General features: G+C 41.5%; 1 protein-coding gene across 1 annotated transcript in view; it reads left to right on the top strand.

Moving 5' to 3' along the window:
- CORIN (corin, serine peptidase) overlaps positions 1 to 21,711 on the top strand; it is a gene marked incomplete at its 5' end in the record, with an annotated part of 265,153 nt that overhangs the window by 149,289 nt on the left and 94,153 nt on the right. Inside the window, 1 exon segment of the mRNA XM_082837777.1 lies at positions 17,065 to 17,178. Within this exon segment, the coding sequence (XP_082693903.1) occupies positions 17,065 to 17,178 (114 nt within the window).

Raw genomic sequence — 21,711 nt, 5'->3', positions numbered from 1 at the left:
TTGTCTGTCTTTCTGTGAATGTGGTTTTTGTTCCACAGGCTGCAGGATTGTAGTTCTTCTTGCTTCTGCTGTCTGCCCTCTGGTGGATGAGGCTATCTAAGAGGTTTGTGCAAGTGTCCTGATGGGAGGGACTATATATTAGTTTTTTGTTTTTTTGTTTTTGTTTTTTTTTGCGGTACACGGATCTCTCACTTTTGTTTCCTCTCCCGCTGCGGAGCACAGGCTCCGGACGCGCAGGCTCAGCGGCCATGGCTCACGGGCCCAGCTGCTCCGCGGCATGTGGGATCTTCCTGGACTGGGACACAAACCTGTGTCCCCTGCATCGGCAGGTGGACTCTCAACCACTGCACCACCAGGGAAGCCCTGTATAAGAGTATTTTTAAAGCATTTTTTTTCCCTGCAAGGAGCTCCGCATCTTCATTTTTCCACTGAGCCCTGCAAATTATGTAGGTGGTCCTGGCTGGGGGACTAGTCTGTCTGCTCAGCTTTCTGCAGCTACCTCTTGGCTGCCTTTGCTATGCCTGCTACAGAGTAGCATGAAGTCCCATAGCTTCTTTGCCCTCACACATGTAGCTCTTTTGAGTTTTTAAAAGGGATTTCGGTTACTAATGATGAATGAGAAAGAGAGGGAAGTCAAGGCCAGGCTTCTCGTCAGGCCTCTGTCCTCTTCGGTTTCTTCGCTCAGCTCTTGCCTCTTGGGAAAGTCAGAAGCACATGTGGTTGATATCTGCAAAAGCACAGATGGTTCTTGGTTGCACCAAGGCCCGATATCAGATTCATTTACCTTTTAGAGTACCATTCCTGAGTCTTTTGAACACTCTTATTACAGGAGTTGAATCGAGCAGCAGTTTTCCCCTAGTGATCTTACATGGCCCAAGATCCCTGCCACCCTGGGCTCCTCCTGCAATAGAATTGACTGAATCAACATGGAACCAAGAATAATGACTAGAGAGAGATGCCAGATCATGGCATCTCTGACACAGGGAATGGGAAGAGGAGGGCAATTGTCTTTTGGGAGAGAGGGCACACTTTCCTGAGCCAGTCATTTGCAGGTGGCTGTATGTAAGAGGCTAAGAAAAAATTCGTAAGATATCAAGGCATCTGTGGTTAGCAGAATAATGGCCCCCCAAAGATGTCCCTGTCCTATACCCTGGAACCTGTGAATATATTAATTTGCGTGGCATTGGGGAATTACAGTTGAAGATGGAAATAGGGGTGCTACTCATCTGATCTGAAAATAGGGAGAGTCTCCTGGAGTATCTGAATGGCCCAATGTAATCACAAGAGTCTTTAACAGTGGAAGAGGGAAGCAGAAGAGGAGAGTCAGAGAAAGAGATGTGGACGCCCATGCAGGATTAGAGAGATGCTACGTTGATGGCTTTCAACATGAAGGAGGGGGCCCATGAGCCAAGGAAGGGGAGGCCCAGCCGCTAAAAGCTGGAAAAGGCAAGGAAACAGATTCTCCCCCAGAGCCTCCATAAGGAGCACGCACTTGTGAGCATCTTGATTCTAGCCCAGAGAGTACCGTGTCAGACTTCTGACCTGCAAACTTGTGAGAGAATAAACTTCTGTTTTAAGCCACCCAGTCTGGGACAGTTTTTTACAACAGCAATAGGAAACTAATACAGAACCCCTGAGTGTTTTATATTAAATGCATGGGCTCTGGAATCACACTGCTCAGGTTTTATTAAGTAGCTCTGCTACTTATTGGCCAAGTGATGTGGGAAGGTTATCAACTTTTCCAAGCCTTGGTCTCATCCTCTGATACATGAGGTGTCACCTCATGGCTGTGTTCTTAGGTATAAATGAAGGTAAAGCCTTTAAGACATTGCCTGATAAATAGAAAGCGGTTGATAAGTATTAGCTTAAAGTCGTGGATATCCGATCCTGGCTGGAATTTTTAGCAAGAGAGGACATCGCTCCTCTCTGATTCCCATGGAGTTCACTGTCACCCCTTCTGTGGCCCCTGCTGCTCCTATGTTGACCCTCTGTCCTCTGGGGCCTTTTTTACCCAGGTGTATCTTTGCTGGGGTCCCACTCTTTAGATTCTACCTTTTCCTAATTTTTTATACTAATTTTTCAATATTCTTTTAAAAGATAAATATATACATAAAGTGCTGTCTCCGGAGGTATTAATCACTGATAACGACTTGTCTCTTTTAGTCTCTGTAAGACCTTATGATTATGATTACTGCCATGTCCAGCACTGTCTACGGACAGCCTCCAGGATTCTTGGTTGGTTGAGTAAATGAGGAATCCTCAGGAACTGCCTTTTAATTGAGGACTTTTGGCTTAAATTCAATGAGTAAAATCCAAAATGAGGAATTTCAGCTGGGAAATATTTTAGGCAGGGAGCTCTCCCAGGAGCCCTTCGAATCAAGTCCAATTTCACAAAGTATTTGGCCTCCTTTTCTGTCTACTTGTAAACGGCCCTGGGAGGGTTGTCACAAAGTTTTCTTAGGAGGATAATTTCAGAGAAAAACTGGCAGTTTTCTTCAAAGCTCTTAGAGCAGAGAAGTTTGGAGCTTATGATGCTAACATTTCAGAAGACCTTTTCTACAGCGGGGGAGAGTTTCATTTCAATGTGGGCACCATGGTGAGACTTTCCAGCAGGCATTTGTAATGAGATTATCTTGTAATAAGATCACTTGCTGAAAAATCATTTCCATTCCACAAAAATCACATTAGGTACAAATAACAATTCTAAAAATGTATATAAAGCCACTTGAAATAAAACTAACAACTGGATTTCTGCAATTATTGCTTGCTATGAGAATGGAAAAAGTCAATTCTGAAATAAATGCACCAAGTACCGTGAGTGTTCCATAATGCATTTGTCTATGAGAATTCATATTTGCGTGTCTATTTGAAGTGCAAAATGATTTCATGTGATTTTATTTTAACATGATTAGTGAAAAATGCATAAAATACAATTGTTTTCAAATACTGTCACACATCTGGACACTAGTCACAGTTACAGCATGGGCTCTGTGCTTTGCTTCATGATGTGGTATCCCTTTGGTGGTCGGTGTTAAGAAAGGCACTGGCGTGAAAGTAGCCGTCCAATTTCTTCCCTTTGGCATTTCGCTGAAACTTAAACCTGGCAAGCATCTCAAGAGTTCTTTTATTCTATTCTATTAAATACAGATCAGGCTGTGTATTTTATATTTTGGTCATTTCAGCAATGTAAGAGGCTTTCTTACTTTAACAAAAGTCAATCAGTCAGTCAATCTGTAGCCTTTCCCCTACGGCCATGGCAGAATCAGTTTTGACTATTAGGAAACCTGACTTGATGTACCTGTCTCTGTGGCCTATTTTTGTTGTGTCTTGGCCAGAATATGTGTCTTAATTTTGGCCATGATATTTTCCATCTGCTCTAGAAAGGTTCTGGGTTGAATGCAAAGTTTATTTAGCCCATGCTGTATGTCCGTCATATATCCTATGGCTGTAGCAGGAAACAAAACAGACAAAATCTCCGCCCTCCTATAGTTTCTTTTCTACGACACATATAGATATGGTTTATAAAGACACAAACCATAAAGACTGATACAGTTGACCTCACGTATATGTAAAATTTTCTATAGCTGCAGAGACTATTAACTTAAAAGACAAATAAGTGATGGCCTGGAGAAAAATAATTGAAACAAATGGAGTTTCAATAAATCAATAAGGAAGAAAACCAATAGAAAAATGTGCCAAAGATATGAGTAGGCATCAATTGGGAAAGACTTTTTATTTCTCTGTAGTAATAATTGGCAGAAGTGAGATTTCATGATTTCAAATTTACCCAGTTACAGACACAAGCAAAGGATGCCGTTTAGAAAAGAGAAGCCTCCCAGTTGGAATTCCCTGTGAATTGCCACAGCCTGTCAGGTGGTGAGGGTCTCAAGCTGTGTTCTCTCCTGTGGCACTGCACAGGGTCTGTGTGCTGCGTATGGCTGCCATCTTGTGCTCCTGCTTGGAAACTGCATGTTACTTATCCTTTTGGCAAGTGGAAGAAAATGGACCTTTACCCAAGGGCCTCACCCCCATGCTGAGCTCAGTCCCCCGACCCATGCACCACTGGCTGACCCTCATGTTATACAGTTTCCCAGGATTAACTTAAACACAGAAGGTTGATCAGTAGAGTATTTTTAGATGAGACTACATCACAGCTCAAATTGCAGTATTGAGAGTTTATAGTGACAGGCACATGGTTTTTGACTTCCTTTTATCTGCAGCAATGTCTTTCCTCCTTTCACGGGTAAAGTAAACCTTTCCCTAATTGACTCAGGGCTGACCTTGTTGCCAGATTACTTGCCATTCATTTCTAGTTCCTGTATGTCTTTCCTGAAATTCCGGCCTCTATTAACCTATCTTCTCTTCCTGCCTTGGCTCATTTTGCCCCCCCACCCCCACCCCCATTGGATCACGTATCTTGTATACAGGGGACATTATTCCTGTTTACAGGTACGAAGGAACATGTGAATCCTGTGAAGACTTTGGAGAAAAATTTAGTATTTTTCCCCCTCCCTCTGAGCCCTTGGGTACTGTGTACCCAGTCTTCTAGTCTTGGTAAGTTGGCAGCTATGACTCTGGAATGCAAGTTAATTAAATTGTGCTTATATTTAGTTTTAGGCAAGGCTGATTTTTCCATGTCAGGTTTAGTCTGTGTGGCTTTGTTATATATAATACTGGTAACCAGGGATACTAGGAGAGATTTTATGTAGCTGTGTGGTGGAGGGCACACAGAGCAGAAAAGTGGAGGAAGCATGGGAGAGAGAATTCAGGGACCTCTCTGTTCCACCAGCATGCAAATCATTTAACAGGACACAAACGATTCAACAGTAAAAGTCAACTTGCCTGGAGCAATTGACTTCCTTTTTTGTCTGTGAGCCAAAGAAACATTAGGAATTCTTTCCCTAGACGTTGTTATATTGATTCCCATGTGTGTTGATCTCTTCAGACTATGTTCTATTCCAGTTGTCTTGGTTGTTTCGAAGAATCCAGTTGCCCTCACTTCCAGGTCTAAGTGGGCAGTGCTATATCTACAAGGTTGGAGAATAGAACGCTCTAGTTATTGCAGGATAACGCTTTAAGCAAAAGGCATTTTTAAGCACTTTGTGATGGCCATCTTTCAGAAGTGAATTATACACTTACCAGTCTTAGTAAACAGGACATAGTGGGCTTTATGTCATTCGGTGCCAGGTACTTTACATCCAATACTGATTAATATATACTCAAAGACAATTCCAAAGCAGGTGGAATTCAGATAAGGAAACTGAAGCCCCAAAAGGTTAAATAACTTGCTCAAAGCGGCACAGATACCTTAAGTTAAATCCAAGTCTGTACTTTTTCTACAGAACGACTTTTATTTTGTTATCTCAGGGTCATCATTGTGAATAATTGCTTTTCTTGTCTGTAGACCCAGTCAATATCAGTATGGATATTAAGATGAGTGTTTATGAATTAATTTTCTCGCCATTTTCTTTTAATCATAATAGCATTTAGAACTGAAGTGACTTGATTATTTGGGGGTGGTTTAAGCTTGAAGGGTTAGGTAGCTGGAAGTATCTAGGTTTTCCCGACTCTGCCTTGACTCAAGCAATGGAACGTGTGCTGTCTCCATGGCCTACTGCATGGGGGCAAGTGAATGGGGTGTGTTGTGATCAGTTAAGACGATGGAAAGTAGAGGGGGTCTTGGGCAGAGCTCCAACCTGGGGCTTCAGAATCTTGGCCTCCAGCTACTGGCAATCTGATCTGGAAGATAGGTGAGATCCTACAGTATCCTGAAGATCAGTGAATTTTTAGGAATGGTAATGCATTGGAATATTCTGTTACAGTAATTAACAATAGGGAGTAAGTGGGAAAGTGATGTAGTACAGTCTTCATGGGATTGGAAGTGAATTTTTAGACATTAGCGTAGAACTGTAATCTTGTTACCAACCAGGCTTTCCTTAATCAATAGAAATTGATAAGAGGCCAGACAAGAAATGCAGGCAAGTCTTTACTGGGGCTCCTGTAACAGGTTCCCTTGCTCGCTCCCTGAGGTGGGAATTGGGGCAGATCAGTGGGTGATCAGAGGGGGGGCTTAGGTGGTCTGCCCACCCCTTTGGTGGTGCTGTGTGCAGGGAGCATGCTCTGTACCCTGCTTTTGCTCTCAACACCCAGTTTTTGCTCCCAGCTCTTCAGAAGTGGCAGCTGGGTTTGTGGTCTTTTTCTATCCTGTTGTCCATAATTTGCCGTAATTGAGTATGCATGCGGCTATTTTTAGTCCCTTATAGTTTCTTTGTATTTTGTTGCTGGAGGAGACATTTGTCCAGGTGCCAGCACTGCACCAAAGGGTCCCAGGACCCAGCCTGTCTCAATCTGTCCTTGAAAGGTATTTTTTCAAAGTTCTTTTCACAGTAAATTCTAAATACATATGTTTACTCTATTTTTGGGTCTCAGGCTACACAGTATTGCAAAGTCATAGACAATTAGTTCTAGCTTTTAGATTATCTATACATAAAATAGACAAAAATAAAAGAAACTGTGATTAAAAATAAATCTGGTTTGAGTTGAAAATGAAATTCACAAACTGTTAACTTGTATAATGACATCAGTCCAATTTGTGTAGCCCAACAAATAAGAAAAATACCATGGAATCGCTCTTCAAATCTGATTATTTTTCTTTGTTCATCTTTCTTCTAAGTCTTTCCATAGACGTCTTGACTGAGTTATACATTTAATAAAGATCTAAAGAAATGTTAACATGTATAACTTTTTAGATACTACCATATGCATGCAAGAGACTGTTATTTTCTTTCCAAATGATATATATCACTTTATTTCTCATAGGTTTGTACGCATGCATTAACTGTTTTATAGAAAACATTCAACAGCTGTCTGAAATCTGCCAAAGGTTGTGTGTATAATATACCATCATTATCATTTTATGATTCATAATGAATAATCGCAAAATATCATTCGAGACAGCCTCATGTGTGCAGAAAATCTCAGAAGTATTTTAAGTACCACTAAGTGAGAATTACTTTGTTTATAAAATAAAGGTTTTATTTCCTAAAGCAAGTTCAGAAAGTAGCACTCCTCCCTCCCCCGCAAAAAAAAAAACCCTGAATTTAGAAATCTCTGCCTGCCTGATAATAATCCCTGACAAGAGGGTCAACTATAAACATGTAGTTTCTTTTCTTTTTTTTTTTAAAAGAATTGGCATCTTTTTTTTTTAATTTATTTTTGGCTGCGTTGGGTCTCTATTGCTACGCGCGGGCTTTCTCTAGTTGCAGAGACGGGCTACTCTTCATTGCGGTATGCGGGCTTCCCATTGTGGTGGCTTCTCTTGTTGCAGAGCACGGGCTCCAGGCACGCGGGTTTCAGTAGTTGTGGCTCGCAGGCTCTAGAGCGCAGGCTCAGTAGTTGTGGCGCACGGGCTTAGTTGCTCCGTAGGATCTTCCGGGACCAGGGCTTGAACCCGTGTCCCCTGCATTGGCAGGCGGATTCTTAACCACTGTGCCACCGGGGAAGCTCTAAATATGTAGTTTCTAACTTGCTTATGTTCTTTAGAAACTTGAAGTTACGTTTTTGCACTTATTTGCAGGAAATGATAAATGACAGAGTCCTGGTGTATATCTTACTTACCAATGATTTTTGACAAAATTGGTTCAGAATCCTATTTAAGTCTTTTAGACACTAAAACTTGAGGTAGTAAACTAGTATATTCTTTTAATTAGACAATCCCTATTTGGAAGTTGTTTTTCTTATTTTTAAAAATTTCCTTCTCTCTCTCTCTCTCTCTCTCTCTCTCTCTCTCTCTCTCTCTCTCTCTCTCTGCTATTGAATGAATAACGATTCCTTTTAAAAACGTTTCTTTAGACTTCTGCTTGGCGGTCTATTTCTGCCAGTCCCTGATCATAAAGCTTGACTTCCTGCTTTTTACTCTGCTCTTTCTGTACTTTCTCCCCTGTCTAATTAGATTTAAAATCTACTGGGCAAGTTTTATCTAACTCTATTTTATACTGTGATTTTACTTGAGATGTTGAAGGATGACATGAACTGCTTTCTAAACTCTATTTCCGTTCCTCTCCTATCGGAGTGCCACCAGTGACAAATCTATTCTCGTTTCCTGCTAATGATTTTTAGATAATTTTACAATGACTGATTTTTCTATAGAATGATAGATCTTCCTTCATGCTGTCAGACAGGCGATAAGTATACTTAGCTCTTATTTTCAGAAATTTAAGCTGAAGGCCAGCTGGCAATGTTTCCATTGAATCAAAGCATGGCTTTATTTCACAGTGGAAAAAAATGAGTCAAGGAGTACCTTCGTCTTAAGGATATTTAATTGGGGAAGTTGTTTTGAACTTGCTTTGAACATTGGTTTGACAGAGATCATTCCTCACTAAGAAAAACATATTATATAATAGGCACTGAGGGACTTGGAACTACAGAGTTGGACTGTAGTGAGGGGGCTGGTTTTACCTTGTCTTCACAGCAAGACGGTCACCCCAGATCATAAAAGAGGAAATCATGTAGCACTTCTATTTTTAGAATATCTAAATTAAGAGCTATTTAAGTGCATTTATGCAACAGGGATTACTGACTGCCTACCATATACTACCTTGGTAAAAAGATGTTGAAAGTTGCTGATAGAGTCATTTGCATTCTCTGCAATGAATGAAAAATCTGTGTAATAGAGCAATTTATTAAGGAAACATAAAGGATGTGTGGTGTCATCTGTGCATTCTCAGAAAAGGGGGACCAGCCTTGAGGAGAAAATGACTGAGCAGAGATTATGTGATCACCCAGAGTGGGGTGGCATGGGGGAGGGTTAGAGGTGGACACAGAGGATGGAGGAGACATCCCCCAAGGCTTGGAAGGGGACTGGGCTTTGGCATGTCCCTTACGTAGTAGGGACTGGTTACTACTTGCTTGGGGGAAGAGGCAGGGTCTCAGAGAGGCATGGCTGCGTGGGGCAGCCGGGAAAGCTGATGTTGGGGACCGTGGCCCTGTCATGACCCTGCTGTGGCACAGACGTGATGGAGCATTCTGTCTACTATAAACCCCGAGGGCTTAGAACCGTGAGTCCCTCACCCCACCCATTCTCTGAAGAATTGAAAGCTAAGCCCCTTCCTCAGTTCTTCCCTTGGATCCTTGTACCTCCGTAAGGAGGGAGAGGCCCCCCACAAAAAACATGCCTGAAGAATATTTCTTTTCACCTTTTTGAGTGGGGATTAATTGAATTAATTTGTTTAAGTGAATTAACTTGATTTAGAAAAATAAGGTGATGTGACATTTCTTACCTCATAGTATTAGACCCAGGCCCACTGCGTTTTCACACAAGGCTGTCCTCAGTTCATTGTGGCTCCAGGTCTCACCTCTCATGCTTATTTCTCTTGTTTCAGACCTTTCCTAAACTCCTCCCTGCTATGCCCGCCCCTCTTAGGAAGTTACTCCTCTGGCGTCCCATTCTTTCAAGTCTAAATATAATGAAACTCTAAACATTCTATAATTAAATTCAGAGCTAAGTATTCATTGCCAAGAAAATGAATTAAAAGCTCTGTCAGACTTGAACTGAACACTTAAAATCTTACGGGTGAAGGCGTTTTCAAACTTGTTTTTGGTAGCAGAGACCCATTTTCAAAGGAAATTGTACACGGACTCAAATATACAAAGCAGGTGATGGTAGAGCTCTCTGGTTGAAGTGGAGTACGGGACTCAAGACACCCCCTTAACCCATGATGTGGCCCCAAAGTCCCTTTCCTTGGTATCCTAGAGTTCATCTAAGAACCACCATTTTACCCCAGGGAATGGGTAACGTGGGTGTAGGTGTTGGGAAAATGTTAGACACATCATCACAGGTCAGTGGGGAAGATTATTTTAGGTAGAAGGGTCTTTGGTACTCATTGCCCTAACATATGAGCAGATGCTACTGAGAAGCCAGACTTGTCTGGGGGTTTGAGTGAGTATCCTGCTATCACAGAGAGTGATTATTGTATTTCACCAGCAGTTTCTTCCTCTGGCAATTAAAATAATAAAATTGTAAGATATTTATTGCCTTTGAACATGTAGGACCAAGAAATAGGAGTGATCACGTGGTCCTGCTGGGCACCTTCTATTCTCAGTCTTCATTTATTCATTTAACAAATATTTAATTCCACGCCAGACTCAGGACAGGACACAACAGGGAGAAAATCTGATAAAGTTCCTTCTCTTAAGGAGCATACGTTGAGGGTATAAGCAAACAAATACTTATCTTCTGCTAATATAAATTATGTGAGTCGTAAAGTAACAGGGGTTTGTTTGTTCATGTTGTGATGGTACTATTAAAAGGGACTAGCCTGGGTGCCCCTCGCCCCCCATGTTTAACAGAGGTCTACCAGGTGAAGAAGAGGAAGAAGAGAATGAGAAGGATTTCTCACCTTAGAAGACAGGTAACTTCTGAGGAAGTCACACTGTAGTGATGGGATTAAAGGGACAGGCAGGTATAAGACAGGCTTCATTTTTAGATTATAACTGTATTCCTGACATTGATGATCCTCCATCCCCGAGCTCCTGTATCTTCAAAAGTGGTCATCATTTATTTGATCTGAGCCAACCTATAGGCAGAACTTAATACCACTCCATGCTCCCTCCAAAGAATGTACTCGCACAAAGCATTAAAAACCGCATTTCTTTTTGCCCCACTTCCCTTGTAATCTACTGCCCCACTTATCTATTCTCTTCTGCAGCAAAGCATTTGTCCTTCCATTCGGAGCTACTTCCTCTCTTCTCATTCTCTCTTAAACATACTCCGTCAGACTTTTGTCCTCACTGCTGCATTGAAACAGCTCTTATCCGCATCCCCATTTCTCAGTTTCATCTTACCTGACTCAGCAGCAGCTTCTGGCATAGCTGATCACTTCCTCCTCTTCGATACACTTTCCTTTCCTTGGCTTCCAGGATAACATACTCACCTGCTGGGTTTCCTTCTACCCCCGGGGCCACTCCTCAGCCTCTTTGCTGGCTTCTCCTCTTCCCTGTAGCTGTTACACAGGAGGTTTAATAGTTCAGCCCTTATCCATCTTCTCTGCACCATCTCACTGAGTCTTACTCTTCACTAGCCATTCCCCTCATGATCTCATCCAGGCACACCGGCTTTAAATCAATTTGCTGATGGTGCATACGTTTATATTTGTAGTCCTGTCCTCTTTCCTGGACTTTGAACTTATATACCCAGTTGTCTCCTCAGCATTTCCAGCTGGGCGTCTCTTGTATATGTCAGACCCAGCGTGTCCAGATGATAACTCCTGCTTCTTTCCCCTTGGTCTTTCTCTTCCAGTAGCCTTCCTCATCTCAGCGGAGGGCAGTTCTTGTCATCTGGCTGGAAACTTGAAGCCATCATTGGCTCTTGCCTTTCACGACTTTCATCTAATGGGGCAGGAAACCCTCCTGCCCCTACTCTCAAAATACGTCCAGTATCCAGTTGTGTCTCAGCCCCTCCCCTGCTACCACCTCCAAGCTGCCATCATCTCTTCCTGGATTGCTCCAATAGGCTCCTAACTGTTATTCCCTACTGTGTCCCTTGCCTCTCTGGAGTATTTCCAACACAACAGGCAGAGATCCTTGAAAACATAAGTCAGATCATGCTACTCTTTACTCAAACCTTGTAATGACTCTTTTTTTTTTTTTTTTTTTTTTTGTCTAAGCTACAGAGTCCTTACAGAGCCCTCTGTGGCTGGGCCCTCTCTTCCTCTCTGCCTCATCCCTTAGCTTCTCTACCCTTTTACTCTCTCTGCTTTAGCCACATGGGTCTCTCTCCTTGGTGTTCCTGATACCTGCCAGCCGTGTTCCTGCCTGAAGGTCTTTGCTTCTGGGCTGAAATCTTCCCCTGAGGTTTGGTTAACTCCCTCCATCTTTGAAGTTGTTGTTCAAATGTCAACATTCAATGAGACCTGCCCTGGCGCCCTAATTAATCTGGGGACCTGTACTACCCCATCCCCACATCTCCTATCTCTCTTAGTCTGTTGTACTCTGTTTTGTCTTTATAGCACTTATTACCTTCTGACCTAATATATAATAATTTTCTTCTTATTATATCAATTGTTATTGTTTGTCTCCATAGACTATAGTGTCTGCAAAGCAAGGGATCTATTCTGTATTCAAGCTCTTAGAAGAGTGCCAAATTGATTAAATAAATGAGTGAGAATATTAGAAAGCAACATGATCTTTGCTGATTCCCTATGGTAGATGGAGGAAGTGATTACACCTCCCATCAACAACTTGAAATGTCCCTTTAGATATTTCTGTTTTCCAAAGAGTCTTCTCTATACAGCCCCTCAGGGAGACTCAACCAAGTTTTTAATTTCTCTCTCTCCCAAGACAATGCCCAACCGCACAGTTTCCCCTCTCTCTCCAGGGGGATCTCATTCTTTTCATACAGAGCTTTTTGATATCCATCCATACCTACTCCAGACATCTTAATGTTCAACAAAAGGAAGGGCCATCGAGTACATATGACTTAGAAGGCAGAGTAAAGACCAAGTTTAATTATTGACCATCCACTTGGATTTCCTTTCTCCTCTCTCACCTCTTATCTTTCACCCCAATCTTCTTATCAACCTATTATGGGGAGATACAACACTCTTCCCAAGAAGTATTCTTGCATCAGCCGCTATAAGATTACACTCATTCTTTTTCATATGGTCAAATAACTTTGTAAAAGGTAAGAGCAATAGTGATTTATAGTAACTTAATTTCGAGCAGCATGTGGAATGAAGGGCTGACAAGCTCTCAGTATGGGTGCAGGGGACAAAGCTGTGTGCCAGGTCGGCTTTCTCTTCAGAGATAGAGTTGAACTTGAGCTTTAGACTTTAAACAAGGACTCAAAGTCACGATGAATGTGAGGATACTATGCAGTCAGAGACTGGTGAGTAATTTCTGAACAAGACTCTAAAAGTTAACAAGCAGAGTAGTGAGAGAATTTGCCAGTATAAATGCTGCCCGTAAGACACAGACAGAGAGAACTGAGAGGGCTGGAAGCAGTTGCAGAAACTCTAAAGTTTGTTTCAGGCTATGGATGTTATTTCAGCAGACTGTTTTCAGAAACAAGACTGAAAAGAGCTGCATCCGCAGGGGTGTATACTCTTCAGAATCCATGGAATTCAGAAGTCCAGGTGATTCATAACTGTCCTCATCATTTGGACATGTAAACCAGTATCTTAGGCAATAAGTCTTTGTATACTGCTGTCACTGTGTTAATATTAATTAATTGTCACATGTATAAATGTAAGTAACTTTGGTGGTGAAGCATCTTTAGTTAGTAAAAGTATCTTTATCAGATGATGATCGGTAGAACACATGCTATGTGAAGGTGGGGAAGTAGTTTTGTTTTCTTTACTGCTGTACCTGTAATTACTGCTACAGTAAGGCCCAGCACATAATAGATAGTAAATATTCATTCAATTAATGAAAGAATCTTGTAAAGTCATTGCCATTGATTTAAAGTCCAATATATACCTCTTAGTGTTATAGATGATGTTAGTGGAAATGGTGTCAAGACTGTATAGCATGACTTCACCTCAGGGAATCTCCCTTCGTCATCTTAAGGGCTCAGTCTAAAGGCTATTGGAAGATGATTGTCATAAGACAGTGAATTATGGTTGAAAAATCTCTCCAGAAACTTGTTAAGAGCTCTCTCAGTGTGTTCTCCAAAAACCGAGAGCTCACAAAAATGTCATCTTATCTGGTCCAGTTCACCTGAGGACAGACGTTTATCTTTTGTTTAGAGAGAAAAATAAAGCCAAGTTTGAACTTTTACCTGAACCTGGTACCCTTGAACTCAGCACCCATCACTTGGCTGTGTACTAGAAATGGGGAGTGGGTATGGTGTGGAGGATTAGGCCTGGGGCCAGGACCTCACGATTCTGGGGTGGTTTTCACCTTTTCCTAACTCCGTGGCTTTGGGTAGATGCTGTCTTAACCATATGATACTCTAGTTCCTCTATTTGTAAACTATCACTTACCCCAAGGAAGTTGTGATAGAATTCTTACCTGTGTACTTTATGGGACTCTCTGGAAATTGTAAATGAGATATGTCTGAAATGCTTTGCTAGTTGAACAGTTTTTCACAAATCAAAGTGGAGATTCTGAATACAGGTCAGGAAGAAATCAAACAGAAAGAGAATGTACAAAGCTATCCTGATTGTACAAAAATAGTATTGATTAATGAAACTATGAATGTCCAAAGAACTTGCAAAAAAAGAAGAAGAAGAAAGAAACAATTTTCAATGTCCTAAAACCATGGGCAGCCGCATCTCCAACCGAGAAACCACACAAAAGAAGTCAGTTTCTGATGCATCAGCAAAGACACAGGATATCGATAATCAAAACAATGCAAGCAATGCCGTATTTTAAATTTGATCCAGGTTTGATATAACCATACACAAGAATGGCTTTATTGGAGTAGGTTCTTAAAGATGAAACCTAGATGTTAGGAGCTATTTAATGTTGAGCTTTCAGCTACATTTCCCAAGGACTCATCAGAGCCATAATGTAGGGAATGCAATAATTCTTCTGAGGCATTGCAGCTGCTGAAATGCAGACAGATGGAATTTCTGCACTCTCTACAATAACGCAGAAACAGTCTCACGATAGGATAAACACTTATTCCTTGAAAATTTTCCCTTAACCCTAGAGAGAGGTTATTGTAGAGACTGACCGGTAAAATCTTTAATGTTTTGGTTTTTCATTTTATATCTGGTTTCCTGTATACCCTTTAGGAGTCTCTGTCTGTAGCTATAGGAGTACAGTCCTGCGCTGAATCCAACACTATACAAAACATAAGCGTGTTTCACGTCTTGGCAGTTGAAATCCATAGATGCCATTTGTATTGATACAGAAATCATGGGATATAATGGAAAAGCAGACTTTCATTGTTGATATTGCGAAGCTTACACATGAATTAGCATCAGAAGAAACATACCAAATTGACTCGTACTTAATGTTCAGCAAATCGAAACTGATTCCGTGATAGCGTTGGAAAATAATCCATCAGTTGCATTTTTTCTTTTGCCTCGTGGCAATATATTGTGCTCCACTGAGATGGAGGTGACTTTTGCCCATTAATTAAGAACCTCCTGAGTGCCAGCCACTCTGCTGGGGAACACAGGACATATGAGTGGCATGGACCTTACTGCCTGGAACGTTCAGTCTGAACTTCTCTGCATTTCAGCTTCTGAGTTAAATGTTCCATATTTCCTGGTTCCCTTTAGTTAGACAACAAGGTTCATCTCATCAAGGAACATGGTTCAGGGTGGGGGGGTGGTGACAGTGACCAGGCAGGAGACCACAAGGCTGATCCCACTAACTTTTGTGGCAGGGAGACAGAGAGTTACAGAAACAAGTTTTGGGAGGGTTGTATTTATTTACCGTTACTCTGAATTGGGAACTCATGAAAAAAGTTAGTTGTTTTCTTTTTCTGATTATAAAAGTAAGACATGATCGTTATAAGAACATTTGTAAAATACAGAGTAAAATACAATGAAGAAAATAAAAATTACTTTCAATCCTAATACCAGGGATAATCATAGTAACCTTAGATATACTTCTTTCTAGGCCAGATTGTATTATGCTTTTTCAGAACCAAATGCTGTTTTTAAATTTTTTTATTTTTTAAACTTAAAAAGAAATTATTTATTTATTTATTTTTGGCTGCGCTGGGTCTTTGTTGCTGTGCGCGGGCTTTCTGTAGTTGAGTTGAGTGGGGACTACTCTTCGTTGAGGTGCGCAGGCTTCTCACCGCCGTGGCTTCTCTTGTTGCGGAGCACCGGCTCTAGGCGCGTGTGCTTCAGTAGTTGTGGCATGGGGCTCAGTAGTTGTGGTGCACGGGCTTAGTTGCTCTGCGGCATGTGGGATCTTCCCGGACCAGGGATCGAACCCGCGTCGCCTGCATTGGCAGGCAGATTCTTAACCATTGCTCCACCAGGGAAGTCCCCCAAATGGTGTTTTTACACTTAAATTATCTTAAACTTTGGCCCAGGACATTACTTTTTACAATATAATTTTCAATGGCTGTAACAGTATTCCTTATTATGGAGCTATCAAAATTAATTTAACCAGTCTCCTATTATTGCATAGTTGTTATTTCATAGTTTCCTTGTGATAAACCATGATGGTGTGAATATCCTTAAATATTAAATTTTGCACTTATTCATAATCATTTCCTTTGTATGAAGACCAGAAATAAGATTTCTGGGTCAAAGGTTTACACATTTAAAACGCATTTGATGCATATTACCACATATTGAAGGGTATTTTAAAACCCATTTCGTTGAATTGACATCCTTCCATTAATGGTTTCCCTTAGAAAAATCTTTCTAGCTTCTTCTCTTACATTCTGTGTCTGATGTAATTTTGAAACAATTGAATATTTGTTGAATTTTGAGAAGAAAAAGAACACCGTAATACTTAAAGCAAAGAATACTAAAATGCAGCCGTGTTAAGGAAGAGAATGAAAATATTATCAGCTAATGTTGTTTCACATTCCTTATGCCAAAATAGACCCTGACATTTTTAACTGGCATTTTTACTAAGACAAGTAAATAAATATATTTCAAATACAAGGCATGGGGTCTCTAAGCCTGTGTTCAAGCGTGTATCAACTATTCGTAACTGTAGCTTTCTCTGCAGGACATTGAGTAGCACTGTAGAAGGAGAGGGTTGTTTTTTTTTTTAATGTTTGTTCAATAAATAATATTTCACTTTGAAATAATTTTCTGTTATTAAGAAAAATACTCCCATCTGGTATTTTTTTCCCCACATAAGTTGTGCAATTGATGAGGCGGCTCTCTTGTGCTGTGAAAGCCCACTGGTGAATTTCCTTTTGCTTTTCTCAGGCAAACACTCTTTGTAGTCTTTCCAGGTAATTTTACAATTAATGTTCTAGAAGGCCAGAGAAAAATTGGTGATCATGAAACTGAGGGAATTGGGAAGCACCTCTGTTGAATAGCAAGGAAAGGTTTTCTTTCTGTCCTTTATTTCTCCTAATTTTAAAAGGGGAAAAAAAACCACACCTCTTATTTGACATTGTTTTTCTGCCCTTTTTTTCAGTGATCTGCGGAGGGGGTGAGAGCTTTCTGTGTGCCAGTGGCATCTGTGTCCCCAGGAAACTGCTGTGTAATGGCTACAACGACTGTGGCGACTGGAGTGACGAGGCTCATTGCAGTATGTGACAGGCTGTGTGGGGTTTGTCTGGGGGGACAGGGATTCCATTCAGGGGCCTGGAAACCAGCGCCATTCCATTGTCCAGTACTGACAACCACCCGGCACTTGGGTGGACTTCTTTTAGTTTGCTTTTCTTAAGTGAGCAAATGTGTTTATCTTCCCTCACTTCATGTGACAGCTGCGTGTTTGCACACCTTCCAAAGGCCTGATTTCATTAGGAACTCGACAGCTAGATGTGCTTTGGAACGCATCAGGGACTGAAGTGTTTTTGCTTAAAGTATCTTAAAATTGGGAAAATGCTTTCTGTTTACTTTTTTTGGGTGAGGGTTTTTGTTTTTGTTTTTAAATCTTTGAGTATAAAGGTCAACTTTTTTTAAAAAAAGGATATTTTTAATAGGAAAATTTTTTACCCTCATGATTTTTAACAGTTGTGACGCAGAAGATGCAAAATCTTTTGTTCGTTTATGCTTCCTCTAAATCTGGAGAGAGTGACGGCAAGAACTGTTTTGAATCCATGGATTGGTAGATTCAGCCTTAAACATCCTCAGTTTACTTACCATTGATTTGATCAGTCATTTTGACTAAAACGCTGGTTTATCCAATACTGTATTTGTCTGCTTGGGCTGCTTTACAAAATACCACAGGCTGGGCGCCTTAAACAGCAGAAATGTATTCTCTCACAGTTTGGAGGCTGGAAAGTCCAAGATGAAGGTCCAACAAAGTCATTCTGGTGAGAATTCTGTTCCTGGCTTGCAGGCAGCTGCCATCTGCCTGTGTGTTCACATAACCTCTTTGGAGAGGCGAAGGGAGAGGGGAGGAGAGAGAGCTCTGCTGTCTCTTACTCTTCTTACAAGGGTATGAGCCCTATTCAGTTAGGGCCCCACCCTTATGACCTTTATCACCTCCTCACAGGCCCTGTCTCCAAATACAGTCATGTTGGGGTTTAGGGCTTCAGCATACAAATTTTGGGCAGACACAGGCATTCAGTCCATATCAGATTTATATTCAGTTTTCTAATTGATTTGCAATTATGCAACAGATTAAAAGGAAAAATTAGCCTCAAGAATACATTGCAGGATCTGCGTCCAAAACACAACCATGTGCAATGGTGTTCAAATTGCTTTCTGATGGTTCTATGACCAGCAATAGTTACTGTGGGAAAAGCTGTGTTTTATTCCCTGTAGGGGTTACCAAGGCTTTATGAGGGCTCATCTCAGTTGCTCACCTGAGTTGAAAGATTCCTCTGGTGTGTTTGCCAGGAGGACCAACTCTTCATCCATATGAAGGGTTAGGATACTTATTTACCATAACTTTTGAAAGACAGTATATTATGGTAATATTTAGGGTCAGTGTTTCCCAAACTGGTGTCCCATAGTACCTGAGTCTTGAAAAATGCTTGGGAAAAAAAATAAGTTTGAGAAATACTGTCTATCAGATCTACTTCATAGAGAGCTACAATACATATTCGTTCATTAAAGGTTCAGATAAATCCCACAGTTTAAAAAAGACACATTAATTTTATCTTGACTTGGTATTTCCTGAAAATTATTTGTTTATATATACCCTTACCTTTAATTAATTAATTTATTTATTTATTCATGCATTTATTTATTTTGCATAATATCTAGCATCCTGTAGAATTTCAGTTAAGCCACCATATTTTTTGGAAATGTTTTCACTAAGATATTTGTATTTATAATTTGGAATTCTCTCCAGAAAAACCTATGGCATGTGATTGTACATGAAAAACATTTTTTTTGGATGTTTACTTACATTAGGGAGTATTGCTGTGGACTTGAGAACAAATATTCTGTAAAGCACCTACAGTAGGGATTTTAAGTGGTTCAGCAGAATTATATACAGTAATGGGAGTTACAGTGGAATCTCTTGTTTATCTCCCACTTATGGCCCATGTTATGTCATATGCAAATTCTGCATGTGCCTCTATCCCCAGTGCTGGGCTAACACTGGCTTCATCATTATGTTCCTCCACTACATTGAACATTGCACTTTACACAGTAAGAGATTTCTGCTGCATTTGTCGAAACTGAATTTCAAGGAGTAAATTTTCCTAGTCAGTGACTGAACAAAGAAGGCAGTATTATTATTATGCAAGGTATTCAGCAATATCCTAGGAGTGCAAGAGTTTATTAAGACATGGGCCTTCTTCATAACCACACTTCAAAAACCATTTGGCTTAGTTTGTTGAGGAAATACATCCCTTCAGAATACTTGTCTATGAAAATGCTTAGTTGGACATTGAGAGCTTTGCATGCAATTGTTCCTGACCTTCCAAGGACATCTGCCTCTGAGCTTTAACATTCAGTGTTTGTGGCATTTCAGCATGCATGTTTATAGAAGGTGCCACCCTCCTGTTGTCACCACCCTGCAGTGAAGGAATAGTCTGAATTAGGGCGTGGATACAAATCAGAGCTGGAATGCAACCCACAGATACTCCTGCGGGGAGAAGGAAATTTTGCTGGGCTTCCCACGTTCTGAGGGTCCTGGCGGGTACAGGAGGAGGATTGCCTTCCAAGGAAGGAAGGGAAGGGATTTGCTATTTGTGAGTTCCCTAATCAACTGTACTAGAAGCATTTACCTACATGATTCGATTGAATTTTCAGCGAACGAAGTATTACTCCTTTTTGTTCAGATGCAGAGCTGAGGCTCACGGCCATGAATGAATTTGCCAGTGGCTCAAAGTGCTAGATTTGAACCACTCCCGAATGGGTCCAAATCTAACTGTTTTCTCTAAACTGTGCCGCCTTTGACTTGCCCATGTCCATAAAAGTGCGAATTTGGTGAATGACTGTACTCCGATTATTCGTAAGACAGGAAAATGTCTAGTTTGGTTGCTCTATTATGCTGAGGGAGATAATTGTCTTTTACAGGGGCTCTCCAGGTATCTGGGCCTGCTTACTGACCCCCCCCCCCGCCCCCCGCCGGCAACTCATTTTGCCATGTTTATCAGTCTCTTCCTGATCAGTAAAATGGGCCAATTTCTAACCACCTAGAGCAATTTTAGTGGTATAGTGAAAAGATTTTTGAAGATTAAGGGTTTTCTTTGTTTTTTGTTTTTTTTTTAAATTTCTAGCTCCGTGGCTCGAGGCAGGCTACTTCTCCAGGTTTTCCTTGTCATCAAGGCTGGCAGCACAATTGCATCTCCAGGAAGCCCCACCTGCAGGGATTCGAATTCCATTGGTCTGGAGGGGGTACCCAGGCAGCAGTACCTTTGTAAAACTCCCCCAGTGATTCTCGTGTGCAGCCAGGTTTGAAACCACTGCCCTAGAGGGTGTCTGGTGTCTCTTTTGCTGCTAACATTCTATGATCTTTTTTTTTTTTTTTTTTTTTTTGCGGTATGTGGGCCTCTCACTGCTGTGGCCTCTCCCGTTGCAGAGCACAGGCTCCGGACACGCAGGCTCAGCGGCCATGGCTCATGGGCCCAGCCGCTCCGCGGCATGTGGGATCTTCCCGGACTGGGGCACGAACCCGTGTCCCCTGCATCAGCAGGTGGACTCTCAACCACTGCGCCACCAGTGAAGCCCTCTATGATATTTTGACTCTATAACCAGCTCTAGGACAGTGTCTGGTACAGAGCAGGTGCTTAGCAAATGAATGAGAAAGCCTCCAGGGAAATGGTTGTCACAGGGAAAATAGTTGCCACAAAGTCCCCGTACTTTGTGCCGCATAAACCTCTGTCAAATACTTTTGGAAGTCATTTGCTCTGAATTTGGGTAACATTGGTTGATTTATTTTTGAGGACTGTGGTGAACTAATTATACTGAGTTAACTAACTATCCTAGTTAGTATAATTAGTTATACTAATTATCACACAGTATAGTGATTAATGTTATGAGGTCTTGAGTCAGGCTGCCTGTCTTCCTATTTCTTCTTTATCATTTCCGGCCTCTGTGGACAGAAGAAGTTACTCAGTCTCTCTGGGCCTCAGTGTCCTCATCGGTAATATGGAGACAGTAAGTAATAGTAACTACCTCTAGAATTGTTGGGCAGAATAATGAATCACTGGATGTCAAGCACAGAGACCAGTGTCTGGCATGCAGTAACTCTCAAAGGGCATTAGGATTTATGGTTGTGATTGTGGCTGTGATCTTATTCTCCATGCCCTCCCTCCTGCCAACACTGCTCCCACCCCTGCCCCGCCAAAGGTCACGTGATACATTGTAGAGGAGACAAATACTACAGTATGCACAACGGTTTTCAAAGCAGCACCACATGAAGCTATGTAGAAAGGAGGCCACCCAAACAGCACAAAATAAAAACTGATATTCCAAATAATGTTTCCGAGTCATCAGAAATGACTGTACCGGGCTTCCCGTGTGGTGCAGTGGTTGGGAGTCCGCCTGCCAATGCAGGGGATGCGGGTTCGTGCTCCGGTCCGGGAGGATCCCACGTGCCGCGGAGCGGCTGGGACCGTGAGCCATGGTCGCTGAGCCTGCGCGTCCGGAGCCTGTGCTCCGCACCGGGAGAGGCCACAACAGTGAGAGGCCCGCGTACCGCAAAAAAAAAAAAAAA

The sequence above is a fragment of the Leucopleurus acutus genome (genome assembly GCF_964270905.1).
Source record: "Leucopleurus acutus genome assembly, chromosome: 4".
NCBI classification, from domain to species: domain Eukaryota; kingdom Metazoa; phylum Chordata; class Mammalia; order Artiodactyla; family Delphinidae; genus Leucopleurus; species Leucopleurus acutus.
This window is presented reverse-complemented; position numbering and strand designations above follow the sequence as displayed.